Source organism: Pteronotus mesoamericanus, unplaced genomic scaffold, assembly GCF_021234165.1.
Source record: "Pteronotus mesoamericanus isolate MK-2021 breed Mesoamerican mustached bat unplaced genomic scaffold, CSHL_Meso_final contig_50, whole genome shotgun sequence".
Lineage (NCBI taxonomy): Eukaryota > Metazoa > Chordata > Mammalia > Chiroptera > Mormoopidae > Pteronotus > Pteronotus mesoamericanus.
In genome coordinates, this window is record NW_026555186.1 from 43,677,472 (window position 1) to 43,693,537 (window position 16,066).

Consider the following 16,066-nt stretch of genomic DNA (forward strand, 5'->3'; position numbering starts at 1 on the left):
CATGTTCACCACATAGATGTGCATGTCATACATGTGAAACAATTATTTTAGTAAATAAAATGCACTCTTGATAGCGTCTTTGCAAATCTTACTTTTATTTTATTGCTAGCCTCGATCCACTAAATTATTTTGCCACTGTTAGTGAACGATCAGTCCATACCACCGTTTGACTTAATAGTAGGGGGAAATAACATTCTGCATCTCTTTAAAAGCTTGTTAGTTTTCTAGCGGTCATTTCCCCATTCACCTCAAGTTTGAGGGATGTGTGTTTGGGTGAGAAGTGAAGAAAGTTAAACTTATTTTTATTATCCAGGTATCTGATAATCCTATTAGTGCTGATTTAAATCCATTAGGGAATATAACGTGACCCGATCCCTGATATTCCAGGAAAGTTGTGTGTGTGGGTGTGGGTGTGGATGTGTGTGTGTGCGCTGTCCTAAACTTCAAGAGCTTTTAGAACTTTCTCAAGCCATCAACCGAAAGAATACTACTATCACTATTACCTGATACTTTAGTATTATCCATGATTTTAAAACTAATGCTTGGTCAAATGTTTGGTTACTAATTATAACATTAGTTCATTATCACTGGGGGTTAGTGTGGTCATGTAGATAGTTGGTGTTAAGCATGTCTGGCACCAGAGTGCTTTTAACCACTATGTTGTATTACCTTTCTCATAGATTAACCCATGATGATTCAAGTTACATAATCTGGATATCCCCACAGATTTGTTGAGATTACTTAAAGTAATATTAATATTTAGTAATCTTTATGATTATCCAAACTTACAGAACAGGCATATTGGAGAGCAGCATGAAAGCTAATTAGGGAGTGCACCTGAGATCTAAGGGAAAGGAAAGAAGCAGGATTGTGTAGAGAAAGAAGTTGAGTTTTGTTGCTGTATCAGTGGAGGCCTCAGCTGACATACTAGTTCTTAAACTAGTATGATGCTTCAGAACTGATTCCAGTTGAGGTGAGGGGCCGCACCTTTGCACGGTCTGGTCAGACAGCCCTTTCTGGGCTGCTCCCAGAATGGGGCATGATCATGGGCAAGGCAGCTCTCTTCTGCAGAGGCAGTCTTTCCTTTCTAAAAGGGAATGTGGGTGGTGCATCACAACCTCCTAGAAACTTCCAAAGATGACTGAACTAACTGGTTTATTATTTTCTTGGTGTAGTAAGAATACATAGATTTCTATATATTGGTGTATATAAACACATACTATTATGTACAGACTACTATCTCTTATGAATATAGAAGCAAAGATCCTGAACAAAATACCAGAAAATTAAATTCAGCAATATATGGAAAGGATTATACACACCATGACTACATGGGATTTATCCCCATAGTTTAAGTTGGGTTTGATATCTGGAAATTAGTTAATGTAATACACCATGCTAACTGAATAAAGGGTAAAAACCACATGATCATCTCAGTATATGCAAAAAGAGCATCTGACAGAATTCAACAACGCTTCATGATAAAAGCACTCAGCTGACTGGAAATAGAGAATTTCCTCAATCTGATAAAGGGCATCTGCAAAAGAGCCACAAATACACAGTAATGTTACACATAACTGTAGAAAACAATGTTTTCTTCATAAGATCAGGAACAAGACAAGGAAATCTGCTCTTAACTGTGTCTATTCAGTATTGTACTGGAGGGTTCATGCAGGGAATTAGACAAGAAAATGAAATAAAGGACACCAAGTTTGGAAAGGAAGAAATAAAAATATCTCTATTTGCAGATAATATAACCTTGTATATAGAAAATCCTAGGGAATCCACTATAAAACTATTAGAACTAATGAGTAAGTTTAGCAAGGCTACAGCATAGAAGATCAATATTAAAAAACCAATTGTATTTCTCCACATTTGATTGATGAACAAGCTGAAAATACTAAGAAAATAATTCTACTTAAAATAGCATCAAAAAGATTGAAATACTTAGGAATATATCTAACCAAAGAAGTACAATTTTTATACTCTGAAAACTACAAGACACTGTTGAAAGAAATTAAAGAACACCTAAATAAATGGAAAGACATCTCATGTTTATGGGTCAGAAGATTCAATATTGTTACCAAGGTAATAATCATCAAATTGATCTACAGATTCAATGCAATCTCTGTAAAAATTCCTATGATGTTTTTGCAGAAATACAGAAACCCATCCTAAAATTCATATGGAAATTCAAGGGTCCCAGAATAGCCAAGACAATCTTTTAAAAGAACAAAATTGGAGGACTTACACTTTCTAATTTCATAACTTACTAGAAACTACAGTAATCAAGTTAGTGTTTTACTGGCATAAGAATAGATAAACATATAGGTCAATGGAATAGAATTGATAGTACAAAAGTAAACTCTCACATTTATAGTCGGTTGATTTTCAACAAAGGTGTCAAGACCATTTAATAGAAAAAGAGTAGTCTTTTCAGGAAATACTGCAGGGAAAACTAAATGTCCATATGCAAAAGAATTAAGTTGGACCCTGCCTCACAACATTCTAAAAACTAATTCAAAGTGAATCAAGAAATCAAACATAAACGCTAAAACTGTAAAACTCTTAGAAGAAAATATAGGTGCAAATCTTTGTGACCTTGGATTAGGAAATTTTTTAAATGGGCAAAAGATCTGGATAGACATTTCTCCAAATATGATATACAAATGGCCAATAAGCACATGAAAAGATACTCAGCATTGTTAATAATTAGGGAAATGTAAATCAAAACCACAATGAGAGGGCAGTTCACACCCACCAAGACCAAGTGGGCTGCAGCCAAAAGCACACAATAACTAGAATACAGGGGGATGGGACTGCTCATACACCGCCAGGAGGAGTTTACAGTGGCGCAGCCGCTCTGCAAAACCACTTAGTAATTCCTGAAATGGTTAAACATGGCTTTCTATATGACCTAGCAATTCTACTTCTAGGTATATCCAAGAGAAATGAAAATACATGTCCACACAAAAACTTGTACATGAAATTATATGTAATACTGCCAAATAGAGGAAACAGCCGAAATATCCATCAACTGATAGACTTTTAAAATTTTGTAATATTATTCAGTAAAAAATAAATGTGGCACTGATACATGCTGCAATGTGATGAACCTAGAATTCATTAAGCTGAGTGAAAGAAGCTAGTCACAAAGGACCACATACTGTATGCTTCCATTTACAAGAAATGTCCAAAGAAAACAAATCTGTAGAGACAGAAGGTAGAGATGAAAGATTAGCTATTGCCTGTGGTTTGGGGCATTGGAGTGGGGAGTAGTAGGCTGATGGCCAAGGAGTGCAGGGTTTCTTTTTTGGAAAGATGAAAATGTTCTAAAATTTATTGTGATGATTGTTACACAATTCTCTGAATATATCAAAAACCACTGACTTGTAGACATTCAATGGGTGAGTTGTATGGTATGTGAATTATGTCTTAAACTTGTTTTTTAAAAAGAAAATAAGCGCCTGCCCGAGTCTTCAGGAACATAAGCATCATCTCTCTGTCTCTCTCCATCCACCTCTGTGCTTTCATTACTTTTAGTTTTGGTGAGGTTTCAGGAGTGGAATGCAGGGCAGGAATGTATACCACAGAATCTAGTAAGAATCTCCTTCTATCTGATGGACTGATCTGAGAACAATACTATAAACAGTCTTGCTGTGATAACAGACAGATGGTTAAAGTTACTGCTATCTTCTGTCCCTAAAATGATGCCTTGAAATCTAAACTTCACCGGTTTTCCCTGGTCCAGAATGATAAGTAAACTCATGATTCTAAAAGGAACAATCCAAATCACAAATTCTGCAGGCTTGGTTCATACTGGTGTAACTATTGCTACAAATGGCTATGGCAGCATATCAGTGATTCATGTATCAGTTTAAAATCCATGTCAGCAATTTCAGGTTTCATTTCTGTGACTGGTACAAGGCCTTCATTTCTTTAAAGCAGGAAGAGAAAGCAGGACTCTTTAAATTGCAGAGCAACCTGATGGCAAGAGGGAGAGGGGATAACTGCTTCATTTGGGCAAGTTTCTAACTTGGAATGTGTGAAAGGTAGTCTGTGTCAAGATTACGGACGAGATATATAAGGCACTCAATAAATATTTAGTGAATGGAGTGAAATGAATCTTTAATCCAGAGATGTTTAATTTACAACAGACAAATTCAATGTGTTCATAATTGAACAGCATCTTTTTTGCAAAGCTTCATATACCTGGATTAAGTACATCTGTGGCAAGATTTGCATTTAATTGGGTTCTTAGGAACTGAAGTTACACTATACATACCCTCAATGTCAAAAGCATGCCAATAATGCTCTAAATGAAGATCAAACTTAAAAGAGAATTTGAAATGTGCAGCATCACAGTGCTTCTGCCATGTGGCCTCCTACTCTATCCCTGCATCCAGGTAAGCCTGGGTTTCCTAGATTCTAAACAGTGGCCACAATTGGCTATTACCCCTTATGTCCAAAAGATTATAAAAATAAGACATGAAGCCACTTGGGATTTGTGAGGGTATGTTCTGTGAGTTTGAATTTATGAAATTCTTCTGAGGGAAGAATATGCACTTCTGTCTTGGGCTTCCCAGCTCCCCATTCAGGAAAGCAGCAGTTGTTTGCTTAGCATTCACTGATTACTCCTGCTAGCAGTGGTGGTTTATGTCCGCATGCAGCCATGCTCTAACGCTACCCTTCTTAAAAAGAACCTGATCTGAATTCTACATTCTCCTCTAGCTAACACTCCATTCTCTAACGTCCGTACCATTTTTCTGTTTCCCTTTGCAAAATAACCCACTGGAAAATGAGTTGCCTCACTTTCTCACTTCCCACTCCCTTTTCCCCTTTCCAGCTTAGCTGTGCCTCCCTGCCACTCTGCTGAGAGCACTGCTGTCAAGACCACCAGCTGCCTCCATACCACCAGTTCCAATGCACATTTTCTAGCCTTCTCTCTTCTGTCTTCTCTCAGCTTTCATGGGACCCAGCCTCCTGGTATCTTCCTCCCTCACTGGCCATCCTTTCTCAGTTTCCCAGGCTGCCCTCTCCTCTTTCTTAGGAATCCTCAGGGCCCCCAGTGGATTTCTTTCTTTCCTCTTTTCGCCCTCTCCTTAAAAGTTTTCAGTCAGTCTCACAGTTTTCAGAACCATGAATATGCTAAAGACTCTCAAGTTTTTTTGCACCAGAATAGACTTCTCTGAGCTCCAGATTCCTGCCTGTAACTAACATCCTACTTCATATGTCCATTTGGAAATCTCATACATCTCAAGGACACACACACACACACACGCGCGCACGCGCGTGTGTGTGTGTATCTTTCCCAGATTTTGGATAGGCTCACTTTTTAAATTGTACTTTACTTATAATTATATTGAAAACATATAATATATATAATTCCAGTGCTAGAATATTGTTTTTTGTCTTTGCTTTTTACCAAGGAGAGTTTTCAATACCCACTTCAACCCCAAAATGCGTATCTCCAACCCAAACATCTCTTCTGACTTTTAGGTTCATTCATCTAGCTACCTAATTAATACCTCTTCTTACGTCTTACAGGTATCTCTAGGTTTACATGCCCCTCCAATTACTTGAATAGCTGGGTCCCTCTCATTTAGGTCTCTTACTTCCCAGAAAAGCCTTCACTATCCACTCTATCTAAAGTAGGTCACACTTGTTATTCTGTACCTCAAGCTTTTTTGAAAGTACGTACCACAATTTGTAATTATTCATATTTTATTTACCAGCATACTTTTTGCCTCTCCCACTAAGCTAAGCTTCAAAGGCTCCAGGGACTCTGTTTTATCTCCAAATTGTGTCCAGATCTTTCACAGTGCCTGGCACTTAGTAAATATTCAATAAATGTTGGTTCAATCAGTCTATCATCCCCCAAAAGAACTTTCCAGAAAGTCCTTTATTGACTATATTCGAGTGAATCTAAGTGTAATGCTGCATTGAATTCTCAATACAATGAGCCAGATACTGATATCACTGTCTATACTTATTTGTATCTTTTGAGAATTTTAAGTTCATATTGAAGTCTTTAGATGCTTGTAAATTTTATGGTTAAAATTAAAGGAAACAATTTTCTTTTGTGTGATGCAATCAGTGTTAATTAAATTTCTTTGTTCCAGGATGGAAGGCTAACATTTTATCCAGGAAATCAGGTCATGAAACTTCCTTTTATCAACTTCATGAAAGCACGTGGCACTTCCTTTCTGAATGCCTACACGAACTCTCCAATCTGTTGCCCATCGCGTGCAGGTATGAACATGCTTAATATTTATTTATTTATTTATTTACTTTTTAAATACATTTGTCTCTGCCTCCCCTCCACCGCTTTCCCTTGCCCCCTCCCTCCTTCCCTCCCTCAGCTCTTCCCCTTTGATTTTGTCCATTGAACATGCTTAATATTAATGGAGGAAAGGGGCCACATACTGAAAGTGATTTTACAATTTAAAAGATTATCCCCAAAAGTAATACAGTAAGCCATATTTGCCATCTAATAAAAAAATTTTAATGATGTGAGATTTAAGGTATCTGTTGGGTATTTAAGGTATTAGAATTTCTAACTTATTTTTTCAGAGTAGGGATTTTTATCATTTAAAATAGTATTTAGTTCATGTGTTACTGTTTCATTTCCTTATGACTGGTGACTAAGAATCTTTTGACCATACAAGCAAATGAGAAAATACTCATATTTCCTGAAAGAGTTCTATTTCCAAGGAATTTTTTCAGTTAGAGTACAGGAAGTTGGGAGGGGAATTTATAGTATACCACAAAGGAGTTAGAACTTCTCAGGCTTATCTGATGTTGTCCATGTTCTCTAAGATTACATACTTTAATCTGTCTTCAGCTTAATTTACTTCTATCCCAAACCTAATTTCTTTTATTATAGTAATTTAACAAATAGGCATAGTTCAAATGGCAAAATGTCTGTGACATTAAGCCATATATAACTGAGAAATGGAATAACTACCATTCTTATCAATTGTCTCTTGCTGTGCACCCCATAAATAGTACTCAGCAATTTGCTTGTCTATAAGTTTCCAGCACGATATTCTCTGTGAATTGAGTCACAAGTTTCTTCACCTACATTTTCAGCACTATCAACTATATAATCACCACTGATTAAAGGAAATCTGAACTATATTGTAAATTATATTTCAACAATTAAGGACCAGGCAAATTAAAAAACCATTGTATTAATTTTTTATTCTTAATTGAGCAAATGGAACGGACAGTGGACTTGGGGAGATGATGACATGCATCTGAACCCTCAAAGGGCCTTGTCAAAAAAGTCACTTGGTTTTCTTCTCTACAAAATGCTGTATACATTGTGTACCTCATAAGGTTGTTCCCACCATCAAATGAAATAATGAATAAAAACAACTCAATTAACTCTCAAGATTTCAAAAGTGTTAGACAATGCTTTTCCTGGAGGAAGTATATTTTGAGCAAAGTGAAGGAATAAAAGTAACAAAAACTAACATTTATTGCATTGTTACTGTGTGCCTGACAATATTCTAAGTGCCTTCCATGGCTTAATTCATATAATCCTCACATTTCCATAAAATAGATATTATTATCCTCATTTTTCAGATAAAACTAAAGTACTGAAAGGTTAGGTAGCTTATCAAAAGCCACTCAGTAACTGATACTGGGGCTGAAATCCAAGTAAGCCCCCATCCCACCCCTCAAAAAAATAAAAAAGGCATTTTGTTAGATGAGAAAAGAATGTTTATTCAACCTTACTATGTGTGTATACAGAAATGGTAAAAGGAAAAGGATTTTTCCCAGTTTTATTGAGATATAATTGACATATAACATTGCATTAGTTTAAAGTATATAACAATTATTTGATATATTTATGTTTTGCGAAATGATTATCACATTAAGTTTAGTTAACATCCATCGCACCTCACATAGTTAAATTTCTTTCTTGTAATAACTTTCAAGATCCTCTCTTAGCAACTTTCAAATATACAGTATGATATTAACTATAGTTGTCATGCTGTGCATTACATCTCTAGAACTTACTTAACTGGATATTTGTATGTATTTACCACTTCCTCCCATCCCAAAACCATAGTGGCTCCTGGCAACCACAGGCTGTTTTTATTGAGTTTGGTTCTTTTTAGATTCCACATATATGTGAGATTATACAGGATTCAGTATTTGTCTTCCTTTGACTTATTTCACTTACCATAAATACCTCAAGGTGCATCCATGTTGTCACAAAAGGCAGGATTTCCTTCTCTTTTATAGCTTAATATTGTCCCATGTTATATATATAGCACATCACATTGATTTTATTTATTCATTTTTCTATGGACACAGGTTGTTTCCATGCCTTGGCTATGGTAAATAATGCAAATAATATGGGGGTGTAGATATCTCTTTGAGATAGTGACTTAATTTCTTTCAGATGTATACCCAAACGTGAAATTGCTGGATTATTGGTAGTTCTAGTTGTAATTTTTTAACGAACCTCCATAGTGGCTTCCTCATTTTTCCATAGTGGCTTCATTAATTTATATTCTTATCAACCATGCATGAGGGTTCTCCTGAGTTCCCTTTTCTCCATATTCTAGCCAACACTTCTTATCTCTTATCTTTTGATAATAGCTATTCTAACAGGCACGAGGTAATAACTCATGCAGTTTTGATTTGCATTTCCCTGATGATTAGCTGTGTTGAACATCTTTTCATGTACCTGCTGGCTATTTCTAAGTCTAATTTGGAAAAGTGTTCATTAAGATGCCCTGTCCATCTTTTATTTACTTATTTATTTTTATTATTTTAAATATTTTATTTATTTATTTATTTTTAGAGAGGAAAAGAAGAGTGAGAGGGAGAGAAACATTGATGTGTGAGAGAAACACTGATTGGTTGCCTCTCACATGCCCCATCTGGGGACCTGGCCTGCAATCCAGACATGTATCTTGACTGAGAATTGAACTGGCAACCTTTTGGTCTGCAGGCTAGCACTCAATCCACTGAGCCACACCAGCCAGGGCTCCTCTGTCCATTTTTTAATTGGACTTTTTTGTTTTTGTTTTTGCTATTGAGTTGTATGAGGTCTTTGTATTTTTTGGATATTAACCCCATATTTGATAGATGATTTGCAGATTTTTTTTTCCAGTCCATGGGTTGCATTTTCATTTTATTGATGGTTTCCTTTGCTGAACAGAAACCTTTTAGTTTGATTTAGTCCCACTTGTTTATTTCTGCTTTTCTTGCCTTTGCTTTTGTGTCAAATCCAAAAACTTATGGTCAAGGTCAATGTCGAGAACATTACCTACTATGTTTTCTTCTAGGAGTTTTGTCATTTCAGGCTTTATGTGCATGTCTTTAATCCATTTTGAGTTGATTTTGTGTATGGTGTAAGACAGAGGTTCAGTTTCCCAATCAACAGTTACTGAAGAAACTATCATTTCCCCATTGTATATTATTAACTCCTGTGTCATAAATTAATTTACCAAACATTCATGGGTTTATTTCTGGGCCCTCTATTCTGTTTCATTGATCTATGTGTCTGTTTTAGGACAGTCATACTGTTTTGATGATTATACCTTTGTAACATAGTTTGAAATCAGGTTGCATAGTGCCTCCAGCTTTGTTCTTCTTCCTCAAGACAGTTGTGGCTGCTCAGAGTCTTACATGGTTTCATACAAATTTTATTCAATTTCTGTGAAAAATGCCATTGGAATTTTGCTAGGTATTGCACTGAATCTGTAGATTGCTTTGGACAGTTATGGCCATTACAACAATATTAATTCTTTCAACCCATGAGCACAGGTTATCTTTCCAATTATTTGTGTCATCTTCAATTTCTTTCATCAATATCTTAAGGGTTTTTTTTTTTAAGATTTTATTTATTTAGAAGGGGGGGAGGGAAAGAGAAAGAGAAGGAAAGAAACATTGATGTGCAAGAGATACTACATTGATTGGTTGCCTTTCACACACCCCTAACTGAGGATCTGGCCCACAACCCAGGCACATGCTATAACCAAAAATCAAGCTAGCAACCTTTTGGTTCACAGGCCAGCACTCAATCCAATGAGCCACACTAGTCAGGACATAGTTTTTAATGTATATATCTTTCACCTTCTTGGTTAAATTTGTTCCTAAGTATTTTATTCTTTTTGATGCAATTGTAAATGAAATTGTTTTCTTAATTTCTATTTCTGGCAATTGATTGATTTGTAGATTTTGAACCATCTTTGCATTCCTGGAATAAATCCCAATTTTGAACCATCTTTGCATTCCTGGAATAAATCCCAATTGACTATGGTGCATGATCCTTTTAATGTATTATTGAATTTGGTTTGCTAATACTTTTGAGAATTTTTGCATCTGTGTTCATCAGCTATATTGGCCTGTAATTTAATTTTTTTTCTTTTTTCTTTTTTGGTAGGTTTTATTTGTTCATTTGTTTGTTTTTGTTTTTAGTACCAGGGTAGTGCTGGCCTTGTAAAATAAGTTTGGAAGTGTTCCCTTCTCTTCTATTTTTTGGAAGAGTTTGGGAATGATTGGTATTAATTCCTTTCAATGTTTGGTAGAATTCACCAGCAAAGCCATCTGGTCCTAGACTTTTCTTTGCTGTGAAGTTTTTGGGTTTTTTTTTAATTTTTTTATTGTACGTTTTCCATTAACATTTAGTCCCCTTATATCCTCTCTCCCCCACCCTGCAATCACCACACCCTTGCCCATGTCCATGAGTCCTTTTTGTTTTTTGCTCAATCCCTCCACCCCTTCCTTCCAGCCACCATAGCTGCCACCCTGCTCTCTATGAATATTTTGCTTGGTAGTTCAGTTTGTTCTTTAAATTCCACATAGGAGTGGAATCATAGGGTGTGTGTCTCTCTGACTAGCTTACTTCACTTAGCATAATGTTCCTCACGTCTATCCATTCTGTCTCAAACGGTAAAATTACCTTCTTTTTAAAGTGGGAATAGAGGGAACATACCTAAATATAATAAAGTCCACATATGACAAATCCACTTCCAGCATCATACTCAACAGGCATTTCTCTTAAGATTGAGGACAAGACAGGGATATCCACTTTCACCTCTCTTACTCAACATAGTACTGGGAGACCTAGCCACAGGAATCATACAAGAAGAAAGAAAAGGCATCCAAATTGAAAAGGCAAAAATAAAACTATGTTTGATTGCAAATATTATGATACTGTAAATAGAAAATCCTAAAGATTCCACCAAGAAACTACTAGAACTGATAAATGAATTCAGCAAAGTAGCAGGATATAAAATTAATATCCAGAAGTCAGTTGCATTTTTATATGCCAACAATGAACAGAAAGGGAAATTTAGAAAACAATCCCATTTGTAATTGCTTCAAAAAGAATAAAATACCTAGGAATAAATCTAACCAAGAATGTAAAAGACCTATACTCAGAAAATTATAAGACACCAAAGAAAGAAATTGAAGAAGATACAAATAATTGGAAGCACATACCATGTTCATGGATAGGAAGAAATAACATCATTAAAATGTCCATACTACCCAAAGCCATCTATAGTTTCAGTGCAATTCCTATCAAGGTTCCAAAGACATATTTCACATAACTAGAACAGATATTTCAAAAATTTATATGGAACCACAGAAGGCCCCAAATAGCAACAGTGATCCTGAGAAAGAAGAACAATGTTGGAGGAATCACACTACCTAATACCAAGTTGCAAAGTTATTGATTACTGATTCAATCTCCTTATTCATAATGGTCTGTTCAGATTTTCTATTTCCTCATGATTCAGTCTTGTTTGTCTCTATGTTTCTAGGAATTTATGCATTTCTTCTAGGTTATCAAATTTGTTGGCATGTAATTGTTCATTGTAGTCTCTTTTGAGCCTTTGCATTTCTGTGGTATCAGTTGTAACATCCCCTCATTCATTTCTAATTTTATTTATTTGAATCCTTTATACTTCTTTTAGTCTAGCTAAAGGTTTGTTTATGTTTTTTAAAACGAGATCTTAGTATTATCAATCTTTTCAATTGTCTTTTCAGTCTCTATTTCATTTATTTCAACTCCGATCTTTGTTATTTCCTTTCTCTTACTAACTTTGGGCGTAGTTCGTTCTTGTTTTTCAAGTTTCATGAGATATACAATTAGGTTTATTTGAGCTTGCTTTTTTCTTAACGTAGACGTTCATTGTTATGGACACCCTTCTTAGAATAGCTTTTTCTGCATGCCATTAGTTTTGGAATGTTGAATTTCCATTTTCAGTTGTGGGAAGTCAAGGTATATTTTGACTTCTCTTGACGACTTCTTTGACACATTAGTTTGTTCAGTAGTATGTTGCTTAATTTCCACACATTTGTGAATTTTCCAGTTTTCTTCATTGAAATCAGAAAATTGCTTCAATCTTCTAAAATTTACTAAGATTTGTTCTGTAGCCTAACATATGACCTATCCTGAAATGCTCCATGTGTGCTTGAAAAGAATATATATTCTGTTGCTTTTGGATGGAATGTTCTTTAAATGTCTGTGAAGTTTATCTGCTATAACAAGTAGTATAAGTCCAGTGTTTTCTTACTGATTTTCTAATATCTGTTGTTGAAAGTGCAGTATTAAAGTACCCTAGTATTATCGTATTGCTGTCTATTTCTCCCTTTAAGTCTGTTAATATTTGAAGAAAGATTTATGGAATAAATAGTTGTATAAGTTGAGAAAATTAACCAGTAAGTACTTAGTGATCATTTTTATGATTGAAAGAAGACTCGTCTGACAGACTTTATATTTAATTCCAGCTGTATTTACCTTAAAAAACTTTAACATATCAGGGTTATCCAACCTTTTGGCATCTCTGGGCCACACTGGAAGAAGAAAAGTAGTCCTGGGCCACACATTAACTACATTGTGAAATGTAATCACAAAATAATCTCATGTTTTAAGTACAGTTATGGTTTTGTGATGGACCGCATTCATAGCCATCCTGGGCCACATGCGGCCTGTGGGCTGAGGGTTGGACACCCTTGAAAACCTTAGAGACTAACCTGTAAAATGGATAGTAGTAACTCCTTGCAGAGTTTTCCCCTAATAAATGAGGTAATTAGAAATGTCAGAGTAAAGCACCTAATGCAGGTATGTTTTACTCCAGAGCATGAGCTCTAAACTAGTAGGATCCAGTCTGTCCTGGAATAATTGTCTTAATTATAAACAAAAATTGTTAAGTTTTACACTAATCCCAATTTCTTTTTTTCCCAGCAATGTGGAGTGGCCTCTTCACTCACTTAACAGAATCTTGGAACAACTTTAAGGGCCTAGATCCAAATTATACAACATGGATGGATATCATGGAGAAGCATGGCTACCGAACACAAAAATTTGGAAAATTGGACTATACTTCAGGCCATCATTCCACTAGGTAAAAAATAAAAACACAGTCCTAATAGGTCTCTCTCTGCTATATCACATAAATGGGGTTTTTTTACTTTTTTTCTCTACAAAGGTAAAATTAAATCTCCTAATCCCTCAATTGTATTAATTTGGCTAAAAATTTAGCTTTCTTTAATCTTCTTAAAATATTGAATTTGCTCCTATGCTGATAATTTTGTTTTTCTTAATCATTAAAGTTCTATAAAAGTGTTTATAAAATTGTTTAGCCCTTGATTTACTTTTGAATTTTTGTTATATAATGGCTATTTTATTATTTATTTCAAAATCTGTTTTAAGACTACAGTTTTCTTGCTACTTGCTTTTGTCAGTTCATTCTATTGTGAGTCTATTGTAACTTTTTTTTTCCTTTTACTAAGTCCTCAAAAATCAGGCAGCCAAGCATGGTGGGTAATAGTAGAGATCTAGAATCAGATTACCCACTTTTGAATCCCAGTTTCCCTATTTACTACTAACCTGTAATAGTATAATCTTGGAAACATTATCTAAGCTAAGGAACTTTCATTTCTTTTTTGTAAGGATAAAATGAAATAACATGTGCAGAAAAGAGCTAACACAGTAAGTCTGAGACTTTTATCCTTAGAAAGACCTGCTTTGGCTGACATCCAGGAACTTGAATTTCAGGAGTGTCCCCTATATTCCCTAGCTGAGAAAGTGACTTACGATGTACCTTGAGTTCTTGTACAATGTGGTTTATGCTGAACCTGCTTTCTCTCTGGGAGTCTGGAGTTTTGGTCTGTTCTAGGCAGAGGGTATCTGCATAATCAACCCCCAACAACAACTTAGGTATTGAGTCTCTAATAGTGTTCTCATAGACAACAACCCTTCACATATATTGTCATAATTAGATGCTGGATGAGTTAGGTGTGCCCTTTGTGACTTCACTTGGTTACTCATACCTGGTTTCCTGTGGAATTACCCTCAGCATATTTTCCCTTCTCTGATTTTGCTTTGTGTCCCTTCACCGTCATAAATCATAGCCATGGGTGAAACTATTTGCTGAGTCCCATGAGTCCCCCTAGCGAACTTAGGTGTGATCTTGGGGTCTCCCAAAGCTTGTGACTCTTGGGACAAATACATATAAAGACCTCAGAGCAGTACCTCTTGCTTAACAGGTGCTAGTTGAGGACTATGATAATTATAGTAGTGTTGAGGATGTTGCTAATGATTATAATAAGGACCAGAGAAATAAATTCAATAAAAATAATGGTGAGTGTAGTGAGAGGAATAGTGTTTCCCAAAAGTTCATGTCCACCTAGAACTACAGAATGTGGCCTTATTTGAAAATATACCCTATTTGCAGATTTAATTCAAGGTGAATTCATCCTGGATTTAGAGTGAATCCTAAATCCAACAACCAGTCCTTACTAGAAGAGGAAAGGACACGAGAGAGAGCACAAGCAAGTGCAGTGTGGAGACAGAGACACAGAAGGAAGTGATCACAGCTACAAGCTAAAAAATGCTAAGAAAACATGCAATACCTGACTATTTAGTCAGGAACACTGACCTCTTTTCACTTAGATTGTCACATTAAAAAATGACAACATCCAGTACAATAGCTGTCCAGTGTGAATGAATAAAAATAATACCTATTTTTTTTTCAGATCAGTAAAAAATATATTTTTTGGTGTGCTGCAGAATTTTAGTAATTAGTTTATGTTTGCGACAAGCTGAACAAGGTTCACTCTCGCCACTTTGGAGAGAGCGTGGCCCTGCCAACACCTTGGTTTCAGGTGTCCAGCCCCCAGAACTGTACAAGAATACGTTTCTGCTGTTCTCATCCACCCAGTTTGTAGTAATTTGTTATAGCAGCCCAAGGAAACTAATACAGATACTAAAATAATAGAGAAGAATCTGAGTATAGCAGGTCTTCCAATAACATCCTTTTGTTCAAGCCCTCATTCCATTATTATGTTGCTGAGATGCCCTAGGAACATAACACTTTTTTGTATCAATTAGCCATTGATAAAGTTGGTTTTGTTACATGTCATTTCATTAAGGCACAGAAACAATCAATGATGTTAAGTCAAGACTTACTGTATTAATCTTGCTCTTCTGGTAAATGTTAATTTTTTTTTCCCCTTTCCACAATCTAAAAGATATCAGGACTGGAAACCCAGAAGTAATCCCGATCTCTCTTCCCCACCCCTGCCTTCTAATCTATCACCAAATATTGTCAGTTCTACTTCTAAAATATTTCTCCAATTTATTCACTTATCCTCTCCACCAAGTGCTGTCAGCTCTTGCCTAAACTATTGAAATGGCTTCCTAACTTCTTTCCTTCTGACTTATTTTCTGTAGGCATCCAGAGTGATATTTTTAAAATACATATCTGATCAAATGACTTACCTGCTTAAAATCTTTCAGTGATTTTTATCTAGGCACATAGGCCAAAATCCGAAATACACAAAATTGTTAATAAGACCATACATAAGCTAGCCCCCGCCTACCTCCAGTCACATTTAGTACTACTCTCTTTCTTCCTCTGTATACACTGGGTCTTTCTTTAATTCCTTTAACATGCTTTTGACTGCCTCTGGACCATTGGCAAGCTAGTCCTCTGTGCAAAATGCTCTTCCCCTACTCCGCCCGGCTACCACAGCAGGAAGAAAGGGAGGTGGAGGGCAGTAAGTGTGCTGGGAAGAGCACAGGCTTTGA

The 16,066-nt window shown here is 35.8% G+C and overlaps 1 protein-coding gene across 1 annotated transcript in view; it reads left to right on the forward strand.

The window, feature by feature from the left end:
• Window positions 1–16,066, forward strand: part of ARSK (arylsulfatase family member K) — a 44,526-nt gene that overhangs the window by 386 nt on the left and 28,074 nt on the right. Inside the window, exons 2-3 of the mRNA XM_054578610.1 lie at window positions 6,123–6,252; window positions 13,220–13,379. Of these exons, the coding sequence (XP_054434585.1) occupies window positions 6,123–6,252; window positions 13,220–13,379 (290 nt within the window). The remainder of the gene's footprint in view (window positions 1–6,122; window positions 6,253–13,219; window positions 13,380–16,066) is intronic.